We start from the raw sequence: 21,400 nt of genomic DNA, 5'->3' as shown, positions 1-21,400 counted from the left end.
AGTGTCCCATACCACCATGATACCACCCATACATACCTTATTAATTTGAAACTCCCTTATGCCGTCTAGGAGATATGAATAAAATCCTTTATAAAAGAAATAAGATGGCCTTATCCCAAACTTTCACATACTAAAACCTATCTCTATATACCTGAGACCACATCAAGGAATAACTCTTTCTGAGTACATCATTAGAAAAGAATTTTGAATTATTGGCGCCTTTCTAATGATAACTACCAAAACACAATAAAGCTAGGGTATAAAAATAACTTACCTAGATACATAAGCAACTAGGTATCGGAGTTAGAATATGTACAAGAGTACAAGCAATATAATCCAAAATTAAGTGCAAAAAACAAAGGCAAATGCTACCTTCAAAGCACATAAAATTTTCCAAAAGATCAAAAGTTCCTTGTAAAACCATGAATAAAAGCATAAAAGCTCCTCGAAATCCAGAAAAACCATAGTTGATCATAAAAATCAATGCATGCCATCTAATGGACATTAATCATGCCAAAAGAAGGATTAAAATTGGTGGCCAACTCATCAATCCGGAGTATATGAACGTAGTGTCATTCAAACAAAACACCAAAGTAAGCAAGTGAAACACGTGTGTAGCACTCATTAAAAAACCTCTAAACACAAGTGATCTAGGTAGAACCTGATGAGTCCAAATAAAACTTGGAAAACATCCAATAATAAAATCCACCAAAACAAACAGATCAACTAACCCATGATAGAATTTGTCTCAGGCTTAAGAAATTAAGCATAGACCACACTTAAATAAGTGCAAAATAAATTATCATGGAAAAGTGTCAAAGGTGAAACACACTTTGAACGCAGATTATAGCCATCAAAAGAAATTAAGGAACATGTCCAAAAAGAATGGCTAAACAATGGCAAAAAATCATGAAAACATCGTTTAGAATTAATCCAAACAAAAATAACTACTAATACGAGGTACATTCGTATTAATAATATGCGAATAACCCACATCTATCTAATGTCAGCACGAGAAAACGTACTTCAACATTAAATAACCCTCAAAAAAATATTAAATTCTTAAGAAAAAGAATTATCATGATTTTTTTCTAATTTTCTAGGGCCTCAAAATACGATAATTTTGAATTCCACCAAACCTATATTACAGCATTCTAAATCTATATTTTTTCAGAAATTTTTTAGCAATTAGATTTACCAAAATACCATTGATATTTTAAAAATACTAATTTCTATAATTTTTATAATTTTTAAAAATAATTTCTAGAAAATTTCTAATTTTTCTTGAGAATCCCATCGTTCACAAAATTTCTAATTGTGCCCGACAATTCTCAAATCCAATGAAAATTTATAATTTTAATGGATTTTTCAATTTCTTGGGTCAAAAAATATATTTTTAAAGGAAGTTGAATGGTCATGGGTGCCTGAATGGACACACCACATGCCAAACACCAACCCCACATTTTCTAGAAATTTAAAATAAACTTTGTCTAATTTTCTACTAATTTTTGAGATTTTTTTTTAAATTTTAATTTACCCCGAATGCATTAAGAATACGAACTGTCAAAAAATTTTGGAATCTTAATGGTCTTCCCAGAATACGAAAAGCCAATAGTTTTGGAAAAATAAAAAGACAAAAAAAATCAGAATGTGAAAGGTCAAAAGTTTCCGGAATCCAAAAGGTCAAAAGATTTTCCGGAATTCGGAAAGCCAAAAGGTTTCCCGGGAATACAGAAAGCCAAAGGGTTTCTCGAAAGATGAAAAGCCAAAAGGTTTTAAGAGAAAAAATTTCAGAAATTTCCAAAGATTTTTTTTTCTCAAATGTCAAGTTTCCTCTATTTTTAAGGCTTTTTCCAAGCTTTTTTTTTGAAAATTTTTCAAAAAAACTCATTTTTTAAACAAAAAACTCATTAAAAAAAACAAAAAAAAACAAAGCTTAATAAGCTTTATTCAAAGCTTATGGAATTTTTTTTAGGGAGGGGGGACATTTTTCCACCGATGGGCTGCAGAGCCCCCCCACCCCCAGGCGTGTGCGCAAAAGCATGGGAGAGAGAGAGGAGGTCTCCCTCTTTCCTCTCTCCTTCTTCTCCAAATAATCTCCACTCTCTCCACTCCATCTCTTCTCTCTCTCTTAATCATAGAGGTTAATCTTTAATTAATCTTGTTAATCATAATTAACTCCTAATTATGATTAACATTAATAAAAAATGTTCTTTTTTAAGAGGTGTTTATACACGCGAGAGAAAAATAGAAGAAAATTCAGAATTGAGAGACGAAGAGGGTCCCACGCACACGGGAGAGCATTCAATGCATCAACATGCTGCCTGTTATTTTACTGCAAATCGGCATAAGTTTGATCGCATACTCGTGGAAAAACCCACAAAAATGAAAATGCTCTAAAAATTTCTTAAAAAATTAGGAAAAAAAATCCTAAAAATTTCTAGAAATTTAGGAAAACCATTCTACCAAAAATATCCACAGTTAAATATATGGTATTTTGGTAAAACTTTCCATTAACACTTGTTTTAAACCATAAAAATAGAAAAAAATAGCATTAAACTCACAAAATTCCCCTACAATGTCGATTTGTCCATTGAATAGTAGTAACACACGTTCCAACCATCATATCGACGATCTATTTGCAAATCATTAACACAAATCAACAAAATAATATTTTTTATTTAGTAAATATTAAAACTTACTTCAAAAAATGCCAAAATTTTTACTATAAGAAAGAAAAAATAACAAAATTAACTAGAGATTGCTCTGATACCACTGTTAAAACCCTAAGATCTCTCTAGATAACTATTATGCATAAACATGCATAAATCAGACATAAACTCATCCACTCAACCACCCCCGAGCCCAAGGAATGCACACATGAACTATAATGAAATACATCATACCTTTACCTTGATGTCCCATACCATCAAGAGGTATAACTCCAATCCAATAGCATGTAGCTATAGTGTGAAATGGTAGATGAGTAGATATGATCCTCTATACAAGAGACCATAGCCTAAGCCTCCAAGCCCCCCTTGAGTGTGCCCCATGCCCCTATTATATAGGAGGGCCCTCAAGCCCCCCTCCTTGAGTGTGCCCCATGCCCCATGCCCCTATTATATAGGAGGGCCCTCAAGTGACTCTTGACTCTCCGTTTTCCATGTGTGACCCTTGAGTGTGCCCCATGCCCCTATTATATAGGAGGGCCCTCAAGTGACTCTTGACTCTCCATTTCCCATGTGTGACCCTTGGATGCCTGACCCTAACCTTAACCCTTAAGGTTAGTCCTAACCCATGTCCACTAGAGCTTGTTCCCATGCTCCCATGCTCACAAGCCTAATGTGGGTTAGCCTCCTATATGCACGAGCCTAATGTAGGTTAGCCTCCTAGTATATGCACACATAATGTGCATATAACACGAGGTCCTCCTGAAATGTACCTAGAAATTGTATTTGGTACTTATCTATAATTTCTGTAAGGACTGCCACACCTTGTGCTCTAATCTCGTGTCATATCACTTCTCATCTTAGCTAATCTCTGAATAAACTTGCATTTGCTACATTGCCATTGAAATTGTTATTAATACAAGAGACAATGCTTTGTATATATGAAGAAAATAGAAAAAATAATTATTACTTACTCTTTGGGATTTACAAATCCTTTAGCCTCTGAGAATCTCCATCAATCAAGATATCTAAAATCATAGATTTCTGGTCATTTAGGAATGTGCTAGATGCCAAGCTATTCAACTTATCCTCCATCAAACAATCTGTCTGTCATCTTAATTTACTTACACTAGTTGACTGCAACACACAACACCAAAATCACACCACAATGTTAAAACCAAAATACGTCATTGTCTACCAAAAGGACTAAGAGGGAAGAGCATAGGTTTTGTTACTCAAAGAAACTATCTCCTTGTGCAAGGTTTGCAATCATAGAGCTAACCGTCTAGTAGCATACCTCCACTTTCTCTCGTCTTTATAAAATGTAGTTCTCCATTTGCCTTCAAACTCCTTTGTAGGCAAGGTATCTTCAAGGAGTTCAATCTCTCTAGTGGCAAAACAAGGTACTCATCCTATATTTCATAGGTTACTTCATTAGTATGAGAATATAAAGATACTAATCTTATATTGCAAATGTTAGGATTATTTATTCCTCTACTAAGCCCAATAAAAATAGTACTTGGAATACTATCTGGGATATCACTAAAAGTTCATAGTTGTGACAAGATGGGCAACCCCTTTTTTGGCATCACGGTATGCTTTTCCATCCATGCCTTGTTCATCGCTCTTGTACGATTTATAATTGTTTCTTCATTTACTAATCTGAGTGCCCTAATGAGGCACACTTTATCCACAAGAGACGATGAAACATAGCCCACTTCATTCATTCTATGACAAAAAAATTATGAGTTATGGGCAAAATGCGCTTGGGCCATCCTAAGTCAAAGAAATTTAAAACAAATATTCTCGTAATCTATATGTTTTCTTACTTGTTTAAATGAGCTATGACGGTGAGGAACTCCCCTCGCTATTCTCATTAAATTCAATAAGGATAGTGTCAACACATAGATGTCATGATACAACATTATTGAATACTACTCCCCTCACTATTCTCATTAAATTCAATAAGGATAGTGTCAACACATAGATGTCATGATACAACATTATTGAATGCTACATTCATTGTGAACCTAAATAGTCCATTGCTATTTTGAAAAACTTAACACTGCATTTAAAGAGTTAGCATGTTAAGATGACTCACATTTGTTTATCTCCTCCAACTATGCCACAATGTGATGATTACTATCCCAAACATAAAACATCTTCTTAGACAAGAATGCCCACTCTATGTCTTTGATCACATTCTCGAAATCCTTATTTTTCATTTGCCATTTATCATCCCAACTACTAACATCATCCTGTGATACTTCTCTAACAGAATTGTGGGATGAGAAGATAGAGCAAATGAATCTGCACAGGTGATTAGCAACATAGACATTTGTGTAGAATTTCCTTGCCAGCTTCTTATACCTAAACTGCTCTCTTCTTATGGAGGGGTTAGGCACAAGTTTGCACAAGAGAATAGGTGGCAAAGGAGTGGATCTCTTTACCTGCAATGTACACATACAGGTTGTGCTTGCCACTCATAGTAAGACCTTATGTAAGATTAATTACAAAGTGGATAACACTTACCTTTACTCAGTTTAGATTGTCTTGTAGGAGTTCAAGCCGCAAACAAGTTGTATATGTAACTATGATATTTAAGAAATCTCTTCCACTTTCTCAATATGCGTGCATGTTAATATCATTCTATGAAGAACACTTGCATAAGATTCCTCAGCTAATAAATATTTGACCACTCACTTATGATAGGGTTTATCTGCAGGAGAATCTTCTATTGTAAGATCAGTAATGACTTGCTTTGGTGTGCTTGATGTAGTGTTACTTGCCTCCCTTATTATTAGAACCACAAGGTATTTTGGTGTTATATATTTATCAAAGATATAACATGTTTTCTCTACAGCGGATCTTGCTAATTAGATAGATATAAGATGATCTACACCATCATCTTCTAGTTTGATTACAAAAACCTTCAACCTAAAATGAGTAGATAACATTCCAACATAATCATTAGGTTTAGAAATATAAAAATGTCCTTCTATAGTCTTAACAATAGGATCGCTCTCTAAACATTCGACAAAAATGTGTAATGTTGGTTCTCCATCTTACTAAAAGAGAACACAAACTAAAACAAAATAGGAGAGAAAGAGATATGAGTTTGAAAAGTATTATATGTCTTAGAAAACACAAATCAAGATAACCCACAAATGCAACTATAAAAAAGGGAATTGAGTTTTAAACACTAGATCCTTACATATTTATTTTGTAAAAAAAAAAAGAATTAAATGAAAAAATAAAAATAAATGAAAGAGAAGTCATTAAAGTCGCCCTCACTAAGGGAGACCTTAATAGGATTAAGGTTGCCCTTACTAAGGGCGACCGGCGACCTATTATTCCGGTTGCCCTTAGCGGAAACCTTAATCCTATTAAGGTCTCCCTTAGTGAGGGTGACTCTAATGACTTCTCTTTCATTTATTTTTCTTTCTTAATTTAATGATATTTTATTTATTTTTAAATATGTAAGGATCTAGTGTTTAAAACTCAAATCTGTTTTTTATAGTTCATTGTGCATTTGTGGGTTATCTTAATTTATGTTTTGGGCAACCTTAGTAGGTCGCGCTTAGTGAGGGCGACCCTTATGGGTTGCCCTTACTAGTAGGTAAGGGCCGCCCTTCCTCTCTCGCTCCTCCTCCTTGCCTCTTTCTCAGCCTTCCTCTCTTGCCCCTCCTTCTTGCCCTCCCCTCCCCTCTTGTGTGCTTTCCTCCCTCCCCTCCCCTCCCCTCTCGCGTGCCCTCAAAATCCCATCCCTCTAGCATGTCCTCCCTCTCTTGTGTGTCCTCAAAAGCCCCTCCTTCGTGTGTACTCTCCTCTCTTGTTCCTCCCCTCCCCTCTTGCATGCCCTCAAAATCACCTCCCGTCTTTCTTCTTCTTCTTCTTCTTCTTCTTCTTCTTCTCCTCTCTCTCTCTCTCTCTCTCTCTCTCTCGGTGGTCAACAATTACCTCCCTTCTCTCTTTCTCTTTCTTTCTTGATTTTTTCTCTCCCTTTTCTCTTCATCTCCCTTTTCTTTCTTTTATCTATATAAGGAACTTCTTCTTCTCTCACTTTACTCTCTCTTTTTTTCTAAACACTAAAAGTTTGTCTTGTTTTCTTTTTTTACTATCTCTTTAGAGCTTTCTTTATTCTCCCTTTATAACTTGACTTTGTCTCTCTCTTTCTTTCTTTATATCTTTCCCTTGCCTCTCTCTTCTTAATCTTCTACCTATCATATTTCCTTTCTCTTTCAATCTCCTTCCCTTCTATTTTATTTATCTTTCTCTCTTACTCCTCCCCCTCTTGTTTCTCTCTCACCTAATGTGAGAAAGTTTAGCAGTAGGAGAACAATTTGAAAAGGACCTCTAGGTTACTGACAATGTATTGTTGTTTTGAAAATGTCCTTAATTTTGCTAGTATAAAATATCCTTTATATCATGGTTCTATCAACTCTCTATGAAGGTCTATTTACTTTTCATTTTTTTAATGCCTTAGTAGGACAATCAATATGGTTGTATGTCGATGGTTGGAATATCTTCAATTATTATTTTAAGTTCTTTTTAATGTTGATGATGTCAAATATCCTTTATATCATGGTTCTATCAACTCTCTATGAAGGTCTATTTACTTTTCATTTTTTTAATGCCTTAGTAGGACAATCAATATGGTTGGAATATCTTCAATTATTATTTTAAGTTCTTTTTAATGTTGATGATGTCAACATCATTTTATATATTATTAATTATTGGAATAGATTTTCTTAAATATAGCATTTATCTATGCAATTACTTTTCCTAACTTATCCATGCAATTATTTTTTCAACTTCAGGAAATATCCATGCAAATCACTTTTTGCTTTTACCCTCACTCATTACCTTCCTCTCTGTCACTATCATTCTCTCCCTCCCTATTTATCCTTCTTTCCTTCACTCTCTCAACATCATTCTCTACCTCACCTACCCTTATTCTCCCCCTCACCTTCTCTCTCATTCTCTATTTTTGTCAGACTCATCATGTCTTCATCAAATTCCCCCAACTCTACTCTCAAGGATACCCTTAAAGCTGTTTGCGAGGATTTACACAAGAAGTTGGGTGGAGATGTGCAAGAACATCACAAAATAACAATAGAGAGCCTGTAAACTTTGGAGCAAGCTTTTAGCGGATGAGCCCATCAATTCTAGAGATTTATATGTGTGGAATATGAAGATTGGAACTGCCATTGGGACTTGGCAAAGTTACGATTACATTGGTGAAGAAAAGGAGGAGTCCCTCTGAGAGGAGTTGAAGAATAAAGTACCCCGTAAAAGCACTTAGGAGGAGGAACCCTTATGTGGTTATGTCGTCATATTGTCTTTAGGAAACAATATTTAAGGCTATAGCTCTTACAAGTACTTAGTTGTATGAACCCTTATGTAGTTACATGAGGGTGTTATGTTGTCTTTAGTAAACAATATGTAAGGATGATGTAACAACCTTTATGGAATAAAGTCTTCATCTTTGTATACTTGGCGTGATCTCTTTGTATATACCATCTATGTATCTTACTTGGTTTCTCCATTGCACTTCTGTCAAATCTCCTTATTTTCTTGCTACTATGCATCTGCGTATACACTGCCATATGTAGTGTGTAAACTATGTATATTTACTTGCCTTGTTTCTACTTGGTATGATCTATGCATGTATCTTACTTGGTTGCTCCTTCTGATCTCAATTTGTATATCATGTGGTGTGAATCTTACCTTGTTCGATACATCTTCTTGCACTACTATATATGCATACTAGTGTGCTTGTTTGGCCTTGCATGTATGGTATGTATGTTGACACATCATTGTCATATAGAATTTTCATGTTCCTTTGTATATTAACACTATTCACATGCATCATGTCTTCAGAGTTTGTACTCCGTCCTTCTTCATGTTGTTTGAAGACTTACATATGTTTAGTTTTTGTGATTTAAAGATGATCTATACACTATCAATGAAAGTTGTATGCTATATGGTTTCGATGAGCCGAGAGGGCAATGATCCTAAAACAACAAAGAAACACTTTATACACGGCATTTTGGCATGTTTAAGAGTCAATCACTAGAGTTAGGTTTTGAATATTATAACATGTTTCTTTTTGTGGTTATGTTAAATGCATCCTTCTCCTATGGGTGAGCTTATGGAAAGGATCTAGTTATGCAATATAAGAAACATTTTCTCTTACAGGAGGGGACTTCACCTCTTCTTGCAATATGTTTTCACTCCCCCCCTTCCTTCCCTCTCTCTCTCTCTCTCTCTCTCTCTCTCTCTCTCCTATGTTTGTGTGTGTGAAAATTTCCTTGGGTTTTCTAACTTTGAATCACTGAATCACTAAAAATAAGATCTAGGAACTTTATGTGAAAGTGTTCCACAAGACTAAGCGTTTTTTTCATCTTATTGTTATCTGACAAAGTACTCTACTATTAGATTGTACCAAGGTTGCTTTTTGACAAGCGTCATACCCGTTTTTGGGCATTTTGGCCATAAAATACAGTCACTTACTTTGAATACGCCAAAAAATAAGATAAATTCTGAAAAAATGAGCATTACATTCACTACTAGCTTAAAAAATGTAATCAAGAAAAAAACCATTACCCAGTTAATAATACGCTTTGCCATTTTTCACCTTATAACCTTTCACTTTCTTCGAATACCGTGAGGTCCCTGGAGAGCGGGAAGGAGACTCGTTGGGCTCTAGCTCCTCATAGAGAGAGGAATTCTCTTCGCATCTCTTTCCCTGCGCAGAAAGTCTTACCACCATGGCTTCGAAGGAGGCGAAGGGAGATGGCGAACAGCCGAAGCCCGCCAAACGGCAGCGCAAGGTCAGCTTCTCTGCAGGTATGTCCATCATCACCTCCGCATGCCTTTCTGCTCTCATCTCACACAGTCTGGTTTAGGTTAGCAACTGCCTACTACTTCGTTTAAGTATGTTCTTCAATCATCTCTCTGCATTAGGTTTCGGCTAAGAGTTAGTGTTAGGGCTCAGGGTGAGGGTTAGTAGCTGTTGTGTACTCCTCGTTCTTTTGGTATGCTCTTCATATCATCTCTCTGCATTAGGGGTGCTAGGTCAGGATTAGGGTATCTACTTTTTTCCTGAGGGAAGGAGTAGGGTAACCACTTATTCTGCTCGGTGTTTTTTTTCTTTTATAGATGTTGGCGTGGATCCGAATAGCTGTATCACAATACGCCTTGGTGAGTGCCCCTTTAAATTATGTTGTTGCACATATCACGTGTTGAAGACACCATGGTTTTACATTACGCATGGCACGAAGAGTTGTACACATTATGGCATGAAGACTAGCTTGTTATTTTGCTCTAGTATGTTGCATAAATCATGCAGACCACTAGCAACCACTAGCAAGACACTCAGATTTGTTGTGTTTCGATAAAGGCAAGAATTTACTGCTGCCATTGTCAAACTCTGCTTTAAGTACTAGTTTCAGGCATATCCGGCATATGCCATCTGGGATCCAAAAATTATGAGATTCAATACAAGCTACCTTTTCAAGGACATAATGAGACAGACTTAGTTTCTTACGACTCCATAAATATACGCTCCGTCTCTTTTGGGGTATTACATGTCAAATTTACAATAGCTTCGGCATATCAAATACCTCATCATATTGTCCTCAACAACTTAGGCTGTGCCATCTCTTCACCAATTTTAAATTTGGTGATTTTTCTTGTCACGTGCATCCCACCCTTGGATGCCATGTGGACATGACTGTACAGACGAGTGCAAGGACTTGAGGTTGGACACTATGGTGCTTGTTGTGAGCCCTTTTCCAGGGACGAGTTGCCAGTGTACCGCCAAGGGTAGTTAGGACAAGTCTTGCAAGTTCTGCGCTGTCCAGTCGTGCCAATCCTGCACCAAATATGTAATGAAGTATAGGATGGAGACTTATTAGATTATTGATGGATGTCCTGGATAACCTTGGTCAATGCCATAGACCTAAGTCAGAGTTGGTTGTGTGTGAACCTTGCAATTCCGAGCACTAGCAACAACCATGGAGGTTTGGGGATAGTATACAAAGCCTAGATAAAGCAGATGATCCAAGGTGCTGGCCACCCATATGTGAACCCATGCATGGGTTTTTGGGGATTTTTGCATCTCATGACCTTGTCGTGTAGGGCCGATCATGTAAGGGGCGTTTGGACAAGCGTTGGGAATGGGAGGTTATCCAAGCTTGGGTTTGAGGCACCCTAAACAGCTATGTGGGTGCCTAGAAATAAGACGCAGGCTTTGGATTATGCAGGATGTGTGTCCTTTAGGTCATTGGAAAGACTAGAAGACTCGTTTTGTGGATAAACATGTTATTGAAGCGTGTTCACATTGTTATTAAAATAGGTGGACATGCTTATTAAAAAGTGACCGAGAAAGACTATTAAAGTTATGAAAGTGCTTTTGGATCGAGATAAAGTATTATACATGTGAATTGTCCATCTTTTATGCATCTACGAGAAGAAAGTGTATTATTAAAAAACTATTACTTGTTTTCAAGCAAGGAAAGCAACAACAAAAGTAGGGGTGAGCTTACTGTAAAAAGGTGCTTTGGGGGCTGATTTGTGAACATCAAGAGCTTAGTGCTAGCAAGAAGGTTGGTCATCAACAGAGGCTTTTCTCTTAGTTGGTGTACTCCTCCTAGGGATGGTCATGTGCATTCCGGAGTGGTATAGGGTGTTGCGGCACACTTTCATGTGAGAAAAAGCTAAAAGCAAGATGATGTAGGGTTTTCATGATTGGAAATCAGATTTAGAGCATATTTCAGGGTTGTACAAGTGTTGTATGAACATATGCGGACGTTGCACAAATGGTACAAACATATGTACGGACGGATGTGTATAAAGGTGCAAAATTTGAAATATGGTTGTTCGGCTTTAAAATAGTTGTTTGCGGACGATTTTTAGCCTTTTAGGGTAATTGAGACCAATGTGTGGACTTGTCTTTCCAGAGAGCCAGATTTGTGTTGCAAAACTCGTGCTTTACAAGTTCCTTGAAAGGGAGGTATTTTCATGGCAAAGTTGCACTTGCACACATGTTGGTGTGCGTGACTGTTTTTGTGTGATTGCTTGTTATGCATATTCAATTCATAGGCAAGGGATGCCTAGTCGTGAACTGTGTGTGTGCCTTGTCTTTTGTCGTGGTTTGTGGCATGTGAAAAGGTGGTAAGTAATGCCTAAACCTTTGTTTATTTCAATGTAATGTTTTAAAACCTTGTAGGTTCACACTTCATTAAAACCAAGGGGCCCGATTTATAAGAGTGCCCAAGACTCAAATTTTAAAAGGCGCCCGAGATGCCCAGCTTATAAGGGCACCCCTTTTTTGTGTGTGGGGAGATGTGGGCATGGGCAACCCACACACAATTAAGTGTGTAGGGTTGAGCCCGAGGTGGCCCAAAGATGACGGGTTGGCATATATGACTCTCTCTCTCTCTCTCTCTCTCTCTCTCTCTCTCTCTCCATTGTGTGAGCTATGCAAGGAGACTTACATTCTCTCCTATAATCAAGCATCCCAATTCGTTGAACATGCACAACTTGTACGAAACCTTAATCCGTATTATACAAGTTTGTATAGATCCATATAGACTTGTACTAATGTGTCGTACAATGTGCCAAAAACCCTAATTTGTTGTCAAAAACCATAAAATGTTGTTAGAAACCCTAAAATCCAAATTTTGAGCATTTTCGATGCTCGAAAATCTATTAATCACAGCTAGAGTACATTTGTTTGTTGTCTTCTTGGTTGACATCTTCTTTTTGACGCTACTATAGGTTTCAAGAACCCTGTGTGTTTGAATGAAGAGAGTTAAGCCTCCCAAAAGCTCAAGTCACATGTGCTTAAGAGATTACGCCAACGAACGTAGCGATTGGACCTTTCTTTGATTGTGCGCCTGCCTTTGCCATCGCTAGTCCAGCTACCCTTTGTCCCAGTCTCACGTTGTCTCTCTTTTCTCTCACCATCACCCCTTCTGCTTGGTTTTCATTTGTCATCGCCATTTCTTGCATCTCTGGCCCTACTCCCCTTCTGCCTGGTGTTACCTCTTGTCCCTGCCTTCTCTTCTTTCTCCTAGTGAGTCCTTGCCTCTTTGTGCCCACCTTGCCTTCGCCAGTCTCTTGTCCGCTCTCCTCATTCTCTGTTTTCACTCTTTCGTAGCCCTCCAGTCTATGTGCCACCTCCCGTACCCTCCTTTGTGTTGCCCTAGTTGCTTACCTCGCCTGTAATGAAGTATATTTGGTATGCACATGCACATGGGAGATGGGGCTCAGGCACTTGGACTTAGGGTTATTCACATGTGTACTCTTGGGGGGCTTGGAGGGCTCATGGATATTGTATCTTTTATCATCTTGTGACGTATATCTATTATATTTTCTTGGAGCTTATGCCTAAGCTTTCATGGTTGATTCATGGTAGTCTTTCCACTTTTAGGTACTACTCCTTAGGATGAGTGGGACATGTATGTACTCCATACTAATGAGTGCAACCCTTAGCTCTTTTCATTGCATTGGTATCAGAGCTCTTGGCTAGTTGGTTTAGATCTTGATGTTTTGATTAGGGAGTGATTAATGCTTAATCCATTTTTGAATTGTGCTTTTATAAAGTTTTCAGATTTTTTGTTGATTTTGTTTTGAATGGATTAGCAATGAGATTAGTGATAATCATTTTTGAATACGTGTTAATCACAGATTTCAAAAACCCTAATTCTTACATAGATTTGAGAGAATCTTGTTTTTCGAGTTCAATTTTACAATCATTTTCAACATGAATTTTCTTGAAATCTGTTGCCAAACCATCTTAATTAGAGCCTTTCTTCAATCAACCTACATATAAACCCTAGTTTTCTTCATCATTTGCCTAGATTTGGGGAATCTTGGTAGTTTGGAAAAACTTGTTGGTTGCTGTGCAAAATCTTGGTGCAGCTTTCAAGAAAGTGTGCAAAATACAATTTTGTGTAGAATTATTGGTGCAGAGTGTTGCAGTTTGTAGATTCAAGAAGAGTTTGCAGACAGAGTTGTGTAGAGTACATTTTACAAAGATTTTGATGCAGTTTCCAAAGACAAGTGTGCAGATTTGATCAAGAAAGGACAATATCACTATACAGACTGCAGATTTACAGATGATCCCAGCTTCCATAGGATGTAGGAAACAGAAATAGCTAGTGCAATGCCAGTGGACATAATTTGGCATTGGTTTACTTACTAGGAGGAATACAAGAGAATTTGAATTCTCTGTGAAAACAAGTAAGCTGGACATATTTGATGTCTTGAAATCATGAAAGATAAGAGACTTCTCTCAGCAACCTCACGATCGCCACAATATTCTTGTGGAAACCAGGAGTTTTGAGAGGTCAGTTGGAGAATAGCTTGTGTAACATGCGAAGACAACTGTGAGCTGCAAAACTGGTGCCAGTCTTGCTGGTTTCCACAATATTCTTGTGGAAACCAGGAGTTTTGAGAGGTCAGTTGGAGAATAGCTTGTGTAACATGCGAAGACAACTGTGAGCTGCAAAACTGGTGCCAGTCTTGCTGATCAGAAATGGAATCAGAGGGCTATTCGCTCAAAATCAATCGAGAATATGTAGCATAAACTTCTGCCACAAGCTTTCGTGCAGATTTGCGAGCCTCTGGAATTTGATCGTTCAGCTGAGATGCAACAATATGGAGTAGAGTCTGGAAGCCTGAGACAACGCACAGAACATCTTGTTCTTTAACGGGTGTTTTTCTTTGAACAGAGCTCATTGCCTTGCTTGCTCAAGACTCAACGCAAATTTAAAAAAAACAGCAAGCCATCATAGAGCTCTCAGCATAGCTGCCCCCCCTCCCCCCTCCACACACTCACCCACCCCCAAGCAACAACAAAAAAAAACTTGTCCTGCATAATCCGCTTTTTGTTGCAAGGCACTCAACCCCAGGCTACTGTGGAGTTCACCAAATGTTCTGCCATAGTGGCTTGTGCTACAGTGTATGGAGTCGCACGTTTGTTTAGAGCTTTTTTACTGTCTTAAAAAAAAAATGCTCAAACTTCAAATGCAGACAGCTTCATATCAATATCCATCCATATCCTTGTCATTCCTGTGATGATAAAGAGTTGTTACCACGGTATGTGCATTGGAGATCAAACAAGAAAGTCTCTTCAATTTCTTCAGCAGGGTTGATCATGTGATTGATTGCGTTGTAAAATGTTTAGTTTGGAAAGTCAAAGATGGGATCACTACAAAGGCTTTAGCTGGATGGTTGCTGTCACAATGATCTACTTACTAGTGATTTTGTAATGTCAAAAGACAGCAGAGTTTATCTAACAAAAGCTCTTTGACTATGGTACCAACAGTAAGCTCAGCGAAGGAAATGCAAGAAGGCCTAAGGACTGTTCCAGGCTTTTCTCCAGATTTTGCAGAGCGCTTTTTTGGTGGAGAAGGAAAAATTTATGGCTACAAGGATCTGAAGGTAATGTTTTTTGGATACATACATTTGTGTGATAGTAGCAAGCTTTAAGGATAGCTTAGTATGATCATTTTTTGCCAAGTTAGAATACCCATATCGAGCTCCCTGCTGGATGCAGATTGTTGTCTGGCTCCATGCTTTCTCATTTCATGCACATGTGGAAATCTGCCATAGTGAAATAATACAGGTGACATACTCCATTCTCACCATCAGTTTGTAATTCTTGAAGGTCTCATAACTGTAGATTTTTTCTATATATATGTGCATGTGTGCAGCGAAAGGAACTGTGTGTGCTTGCTTGTATAAACTTTTAACGAAATTAGAGTGGCTTGAACAGGATTTGAAGGGTGGGAAGCGGCAAGCCACTAACTTGCAGAAAGTTTTCAAGGTGGGTTTTGATAGTCGAACCAGTAACTTTCAACTGCCCTCGTGTGTCTCTAGGAATAGTAGTACTGGGAAAGCTTATGCTGTTTTATTTTCAGGAAATTTTTGGGGAGGGCTTGATTGAGGAACGTAACATATTCCTCCAGAGGCTGACCTCCAACAACAACCTAAGGTAGGGCTTGTAATGTTTTTGCTGCTTATCATGGTTCTAGCAGGTGCCAATGTGCTATCCAGGGATTGTCTATGCCGATCTCTCTTTGGCCAAATGCAGTAATGTTATTCATCAATATGGAAAAAGGCTGGCTGCTTGGAAAATATCAGACGATCAAGAGTCGGGTCTAAGTTGGATCAAGGTTCATCATGATACTCCTGATGTTAGCAAGGAGGTAAGAAGCTTTGGAGAAATTCCAAGAATGGAAAACTTTTGTGGAAAACCAAACTCATAGATATGTGAGATGCCTGAGATTTGACAATGTTCAAGAGTTTGTTTCTGAAAGCTTCTGGGAACTTAGCATGGGCTTTATACTGTAACTGTGGTTTTTGACTCCTTAGACTGCCTTGTACATGCTCCTTCTTTATCTTTCAAGGTAGAAGCTTGCTCATTGTTTCTTACAGTTCCACAAACTTGCTCTTCCAACGATACAAATTAATGGCAGTTATCAAAGGATAGTGTCTCATGACCTCTTACAGTCAATCAAGTATCATCAGTGGGCTATGTATGGTAATATGAAATGATAACAGTCTATGGATCTACATCCTGTGGGCTTAGATTTGAGATGGTCTTGGGAAAGGACACTTCACTGTACACACAAGTAGGATGGTGCAAACATGCAATTACAATTAAGTTCTGCCATCTTTGCGTCTCCCCTTTTTCCATATGGAGTCCTGTGGTGGCTTCTAGTTTACCCATCGTGTATGTGTGCAGAAGCTGTAGAAGACCAAAGCGAGAGAGTCACCCATGCCAAGAGTCAGTCCATCGGTTGGGTGTCCAAAAGAGGCTGAAGCAATTAATATTTATCTTTCAGTCTCTGACACAATTCTTTAGCTATTTGCGATGAGTGTGTAGCATCACATTTTTATTTGAACCTTCAGACAGAACCTTATTAAAGATTTTTGTTTGCATTTTCACTATATTTACCTTAGTGAAGATTCGGTTGAGAATTTTTCTAATTAAGAGTAGAATACGATGTACTGCTTGTTTATAATCTGCTTTGTATGCAGATTTTTCTGGTGGAGGATTTGACTGCAAATGAAGTTAGGGATTGGCACTCACGCTTGACACCCCTAGTACTCATGTTCATTGAAGGTGAGATAGCAGTGGTCTTACATGCACTGCGGAAGCTTGAGTGGCAAGGCTTGCGACATGTTGTTTTCCTTGCATTCAATTTGAAGAGAAAGGGAAGGGATAAAGAATGGACCAGCCACGTCTTCACCTACCATGTTTGTTAAAAAAAAAGAATGGACTAACACAGTATTGGGTACCAATTACCCACTGCTAGGCTCCCTCCTTTCAGTGTTTTTGGTTTATTACTGAAGTTAAAAGAGTACAATAAATAGGACCTGACTGACCCACGATTTGTAGATTGCCTTCTTTGCTGAATTGATTGCGGTCTGAATTCTGGGCTGAACATGAGGTGGGATTGCACACCCAAGCAGGATCTGTGGACAAGCGGGCTGCCCTCTTAAGTGATCGAGATCAGGAAGACTGAATGCAGAAATGAACAACAAGGTCTTCAGCAGGCCGAAATCTAACACAGCAATTTGATGTGTAGAACTGCTGCAAGAGGCAAATGCAAGCAAAACGCAGGCTCTTGGCTGCTGGTTGGGCTGACTTGCATTGATAACTGGTTGTATCAGCTTGCCTGTCCTGCTGCTCTACCTTTTATCCAACCAGCTGCCCAACCTCCTAACCATGTCCAACCTGTCCGTCCGGCTTGTCCATCTTTGCCGCCTAGCTGTACAGTTTGCCTGCAGCTTGTCCGTACAAGTTGGGCGCCTGGCTCTCTGCCTAATAAGCTTCCTTGGATAATTGTATATATTTCAATTCCAGGTGGGTTTGCACGAGTACACATCTGCAGGACTTTGCATTGGTGATTGACTGACCTATTGTGGCCTACCCCGATGGTGATTGGTGACTTGTCTCACTGAGTTGGGGCTCATAAAATGCTAAGTATGCACATCGTCCAATCCTAAGGCTAAACCAAAACTTGCACTTATAGTACACATACATCCACGTGCCACCCAGGTCCAGTGGGTGCATATGACATCTTCTATTCTGAGGGTTTGGGGGAGCAGAGACACCCCCAATCGGCTTCTCCATCAAAGTTGCAATATGCGACACGTGCCCCTGTAGTGCTTTAGAAAACATCTTTTTTTGTGACGACGAACAAGAAAGACAGAATGCTGTTACATTAAATTGCTAGTCTGTTTCTTGCCTAATTTTTATAAAGTTCTCTTATACGTAGTTGTGGTTAGGATTTTGTCGGCATTTATAATGGTAAATGTTGTTTTTGGTACTAGCTGCTAGGCCCATAGAAAAGAAGGATCCAAGATGGGAGGTGTATGTGTGCCTGGAAAAGTTGCGTGAACCTGAAAGCCCCTGGAGACTGGTTGGTTTCTGCACAGTATATAAGTTTTTCAAGTATCCAGATAGCACAAGGCTTCGAGTAAGCCAGGCAAGTTTTGGCATTCAGTTAGGCAATTTATCCTTGGACTTACAATTCTTCCTAATGTGTTTTTTTCTCTTGCCTTGAGAATCATTTACTTTACAATTCTTCCTAATGTGTTTTTTTCTCTCGGCTCTAGATTCTCGTTCTTCCTCCATATCAGTGTAAACAGAACGGTCTTTACCTTTTGGAGGCAGTGTACAAAACAGCTATAGAACGAGAGAGCTTCGAGGTTACCATGGAAGAACCATCAAATGACTTACAAGTATTGCGAGAGTGTATGGATGTGGTGCGCCTTCTTTCTTTTGAACCAGTCAGGTCAGCCTTGCACACTACTCTTCTGAAGTTACGAACAAGTAGCAAGCCACACTTCAGTGGTACAAGCTGCCAAGACTGGATGCCTTCACCTGCTTTAGTTGAAAAAGTGAGGCAGGAATTTAAAATATGCAGATTGCAGTTTCAGTACTGTTGGCAAGTGCTGATTTATCTTCATGTGATGCATGGGGGTGAGGAAAACACACTAGCTGTCTTCCGAGATTTGATTTCATGGTTTGTAAAGGTTGAAGTCATAGGAAATCCAAAGAGCTCTAATGTGGGTAGCAATAAGCAACTAGTTGATGTAGAAAATGAGTATGACAGTTCTCGAACATTTGTGATGTTTAAAGTGAAGCCCTCCCTTCAAGATGCGCACGATGGCATAGCCAAGGGAAGTGAAGTGAGATCTGAGCATCTTGAAGAAGCTGTGGATATGGACCCTGAAGCTAACATGGAGAATGCTTATCAAGAGCTGCTCAAAGAGCGAGAAGAAGAGATACACCAAGTAGCAGAGAAGGTATTGCGGCATTTGAAGGGTGCTGGTACTTCTCTTGTCCTGATATAGAGTTTTGAAGGAGCTGCAAAATCAGTGGCACATACAATATTTTAACTGCTGCAGTCGAATATAAAAAATTAGTTTGAGATTACGCATGGTTTCATCTAGCTTTTTAAACACAACGCTTGAGACTTCCTCTATAAGACGCCATTTGCCAGGCTCAGCAGTGTTGTATCACTCTTTGGATATTTTGAAGGTTCAGTCATTCACTAGCGATCTGGGTGGCTGACCTCAAAGCTCTCTTAAGAACCATTCTTCCCAGCACCGAGGGGTGAATATATCAAGTTTTTCTTAAGAGATTTACATTTTTTATTTTAATTTCACCTTCATGTTGTAATGAAGCACACTTCACCTCAATTAATTTTAAGTTGCTATGCCCCACATGGTGGTGTTTTGGAATTTATCCTCATCGAGTTTTGGCCATCTTTCTCAAGTGGTAGCAAATAGCGTTGTCGTGAATATCGAGGCGGCTTTGTCCTGTTTAAAGAGGCACTTACAGCACGTATTTCTGGTGGCTCACGGGGGAGGGTATCACTGTTAGTCTTTTAAGAAATGATAAAAGTCTCAAAAGTGATTGGACCTTGTAATTGGGGACCTTCTAACTTGAACAAATTCATGCGAGCAGAGATATGGGACCTTGTAACTTGAACAAATTCAGGCGAGCAGAGAGATGTACTATTGGACGCTGAGGTCAACGACTGCTGGGTGGTTGGTTTTGTGAGGACTAAGCCGCCACGTTGTGTCATTACTATCCTAAGGAGAGTGTCACTTATTTTGACACTAGTGCTCAGGGTCATTTATGAATCTATGCTCATTCTCATGAAATGCCTGGAAGAAGGTGCAAAGAGAGGTTGAGCATCTTACTTAGGTTGAGCATCGTACTTGCTATGTGATATTCTTCCTCTAGTAAAGTGAAAAAGTAATGAATGTTGTCAATGGATCACTGAAATCCTGGGTAGACTGCTCATATCGACTTTGAGAAGTACAATTAATTGGTAGGCCTATGAATACAAACATCTAAGCATAAATGTTTTCTTGAATTTTTACTAGCCATTTATATCACTTCTTTTGTACTTCGCAGTGAATTCAAAGGAACTGCTAGAAATGTAGTCACTTTGTATTATATGTTATTAAAATTCAAATGTGATTGGCCAAAAGAAAGGAAATTAGGGTGGCCCTTGAAAAGGGTTTTCTATTTGTTAAATAATGTTTGTGCATGCATGTGTGCGTGCATGTGTTGTGCTTGTATGTGCGTGCGTGTGTGTGTGTGTGTGTGAGAGAGAGAGAGAGAGAGAGAGAGAGAGAGAGGGAGGCCTATGGTGGGTACATCATTAGGGCCCAAGTGAAACATTCAAACTTGCATACAAGGATTAACCAAAAGTAAATAGAAGAAATGTGGGACCTGTGTAAGCATGTCCTTACGTGCGAACGTGGAGAGCCTTATTATGAGCTCATATAAATGCCTAAGGTACCGTGCATGAAGCGAAGACTACCTTCAAGGTATATATGACCATGAAGACTACCTTCAAGGTATAACCATAGATCTACCACCTGCTGGGTAGTCTTCCAATTTGAAGTAATCGATTCATTACATTTGAAGGCAGGGATGAGGTTCTCAAAAGGTGTTGCAGCTACTTGGTACATATAATACACGAGATACATCATCGTTATATGATCAAACATGTGGGTATTATGCGATCACACATCATGTGTGCCCTCATGCAACACGCCAAACCCTTTGTAAAGACATGAATCTCTTTTTTCCCCTTGGGTGATGACCCAAACATGGCATCTCCATTAGAGAACCATTGCCCGAGGTCCAGAATCTTTTAATGAGAATGCAATCCAAAGCGGGCAAAAGCTTGAAGCCAACGCAGCCAAGAAAAGCTTCTCCCTTTTAACAAAATTACCTCAACGTCAAAACCACACAATCATATAGTAACAAAAATACCTCAGCCTTCAAACCACACAACCATATAGTAATTATCTTTTATAACTTTATGAGAAATACCCACCAATTGTGAGGACTACATGAGTCCAAGGGAACCATAGACCTAGGCTTTGATGTTTTAGAGTGCATAATTGAATGGATGCTTTAGGGAAAGCAATGCACTTCACCTTCTTGCACTTGGTCTGAGAGATCCCCATTAGAAAAGAAGAAATAACTAAAATTAGTTTTCGGACATTATAAGGCTTCTATAAATCTATAGTGATGCCAACACGTAAAAAATGATAAATAAATATTTGAAAGTAAGTATTTGAGAGGATCTTATTGATTGAAAGTCTGGACTCTCGATGATCAATAATAACAATGACTTAAAATAAAAATACAAACACAATTAGAAGTGAAGTTTTGA

General features: G+C 38.6%; 1 protein-coding gene across 1 annotated transcript; it reads left to right on the top strand.

The window, feature by feature from the left end:
• Positions 1-9,312: 9,312 nt before the first annotated feature.
• HAG2 (histone acetyltransferase of the GNAT family 2) lies at positions 9,313-19,444 on the top strand. Its single transcript, XM_086807471.1, has 10 exons — positions 9,313-9,521; positions 9,834-9,875; positions 15,010-15,125; positions 15,241-15,309; positions 15,460-15,510; positions 15,605-15,678; positions 15,778-15,892; positions 16,728-16,812; positions 18,027-18,181; positions 18,312-19,444. Exons 1-10 carry the CDS (start codon positions 9,443-9,445, stop codon positions 19,050-19,052), a joined length of 1,527 nt encoding a protein of 508 aa, XP_086663597.1. The 5' UTR covers positions 9,313-9,442; the 3' UTR covers positions 19,053-19,444.
• The last annotated feature ends 1,956 nt before the right edge of the window (positions 19,445-21,400 follow it).

The sequence above is a fragment of the Cibotium barometz genome, chromosome 13 (genome assembly GCF_041138505.1).
Source record: "Cibotium barometz isolate CiBa-2024 chromosome 13, ASM4113850v1, whole genome shotgun sequence".
In the NCBI taxonomy this organism is placed as follows: Eukaryota; Viridiplantae; Streptophyta; class Polypodiopsida; order Cyatheales; family Cibotiaceae; genus Cibotium; species Cibotium barometz.
This window is presented reverse-complemented; position numbering and strand designations above follow the sequence as displayed.

Bases quoted from the DNA above. Each gene is read 5' to 3' on its own strand.
- HAG2 (XM_086807471.1), top strand. From the start codon at position 9,443: ATGGCTTCGAAGGAGGCGAAGGGAGATGGCGAACAGCCGAAGCCCGCC. The intron at 15,511-15,604 runs GTGGGTTTTGAT...TTTTATTTTCAG, and splicing joins ACTTGCAGAAAGTTTTCAAG to GAAATTTTTGGGGAGGGCTT. The intron at 15,893-16,727 runs GTAAGAAGCTTT...CTTTGTATGCAG, and splicing joins CTCCTGATGTTAGCAAGGAG to ATTTTTCTGGTGGAGGATTT.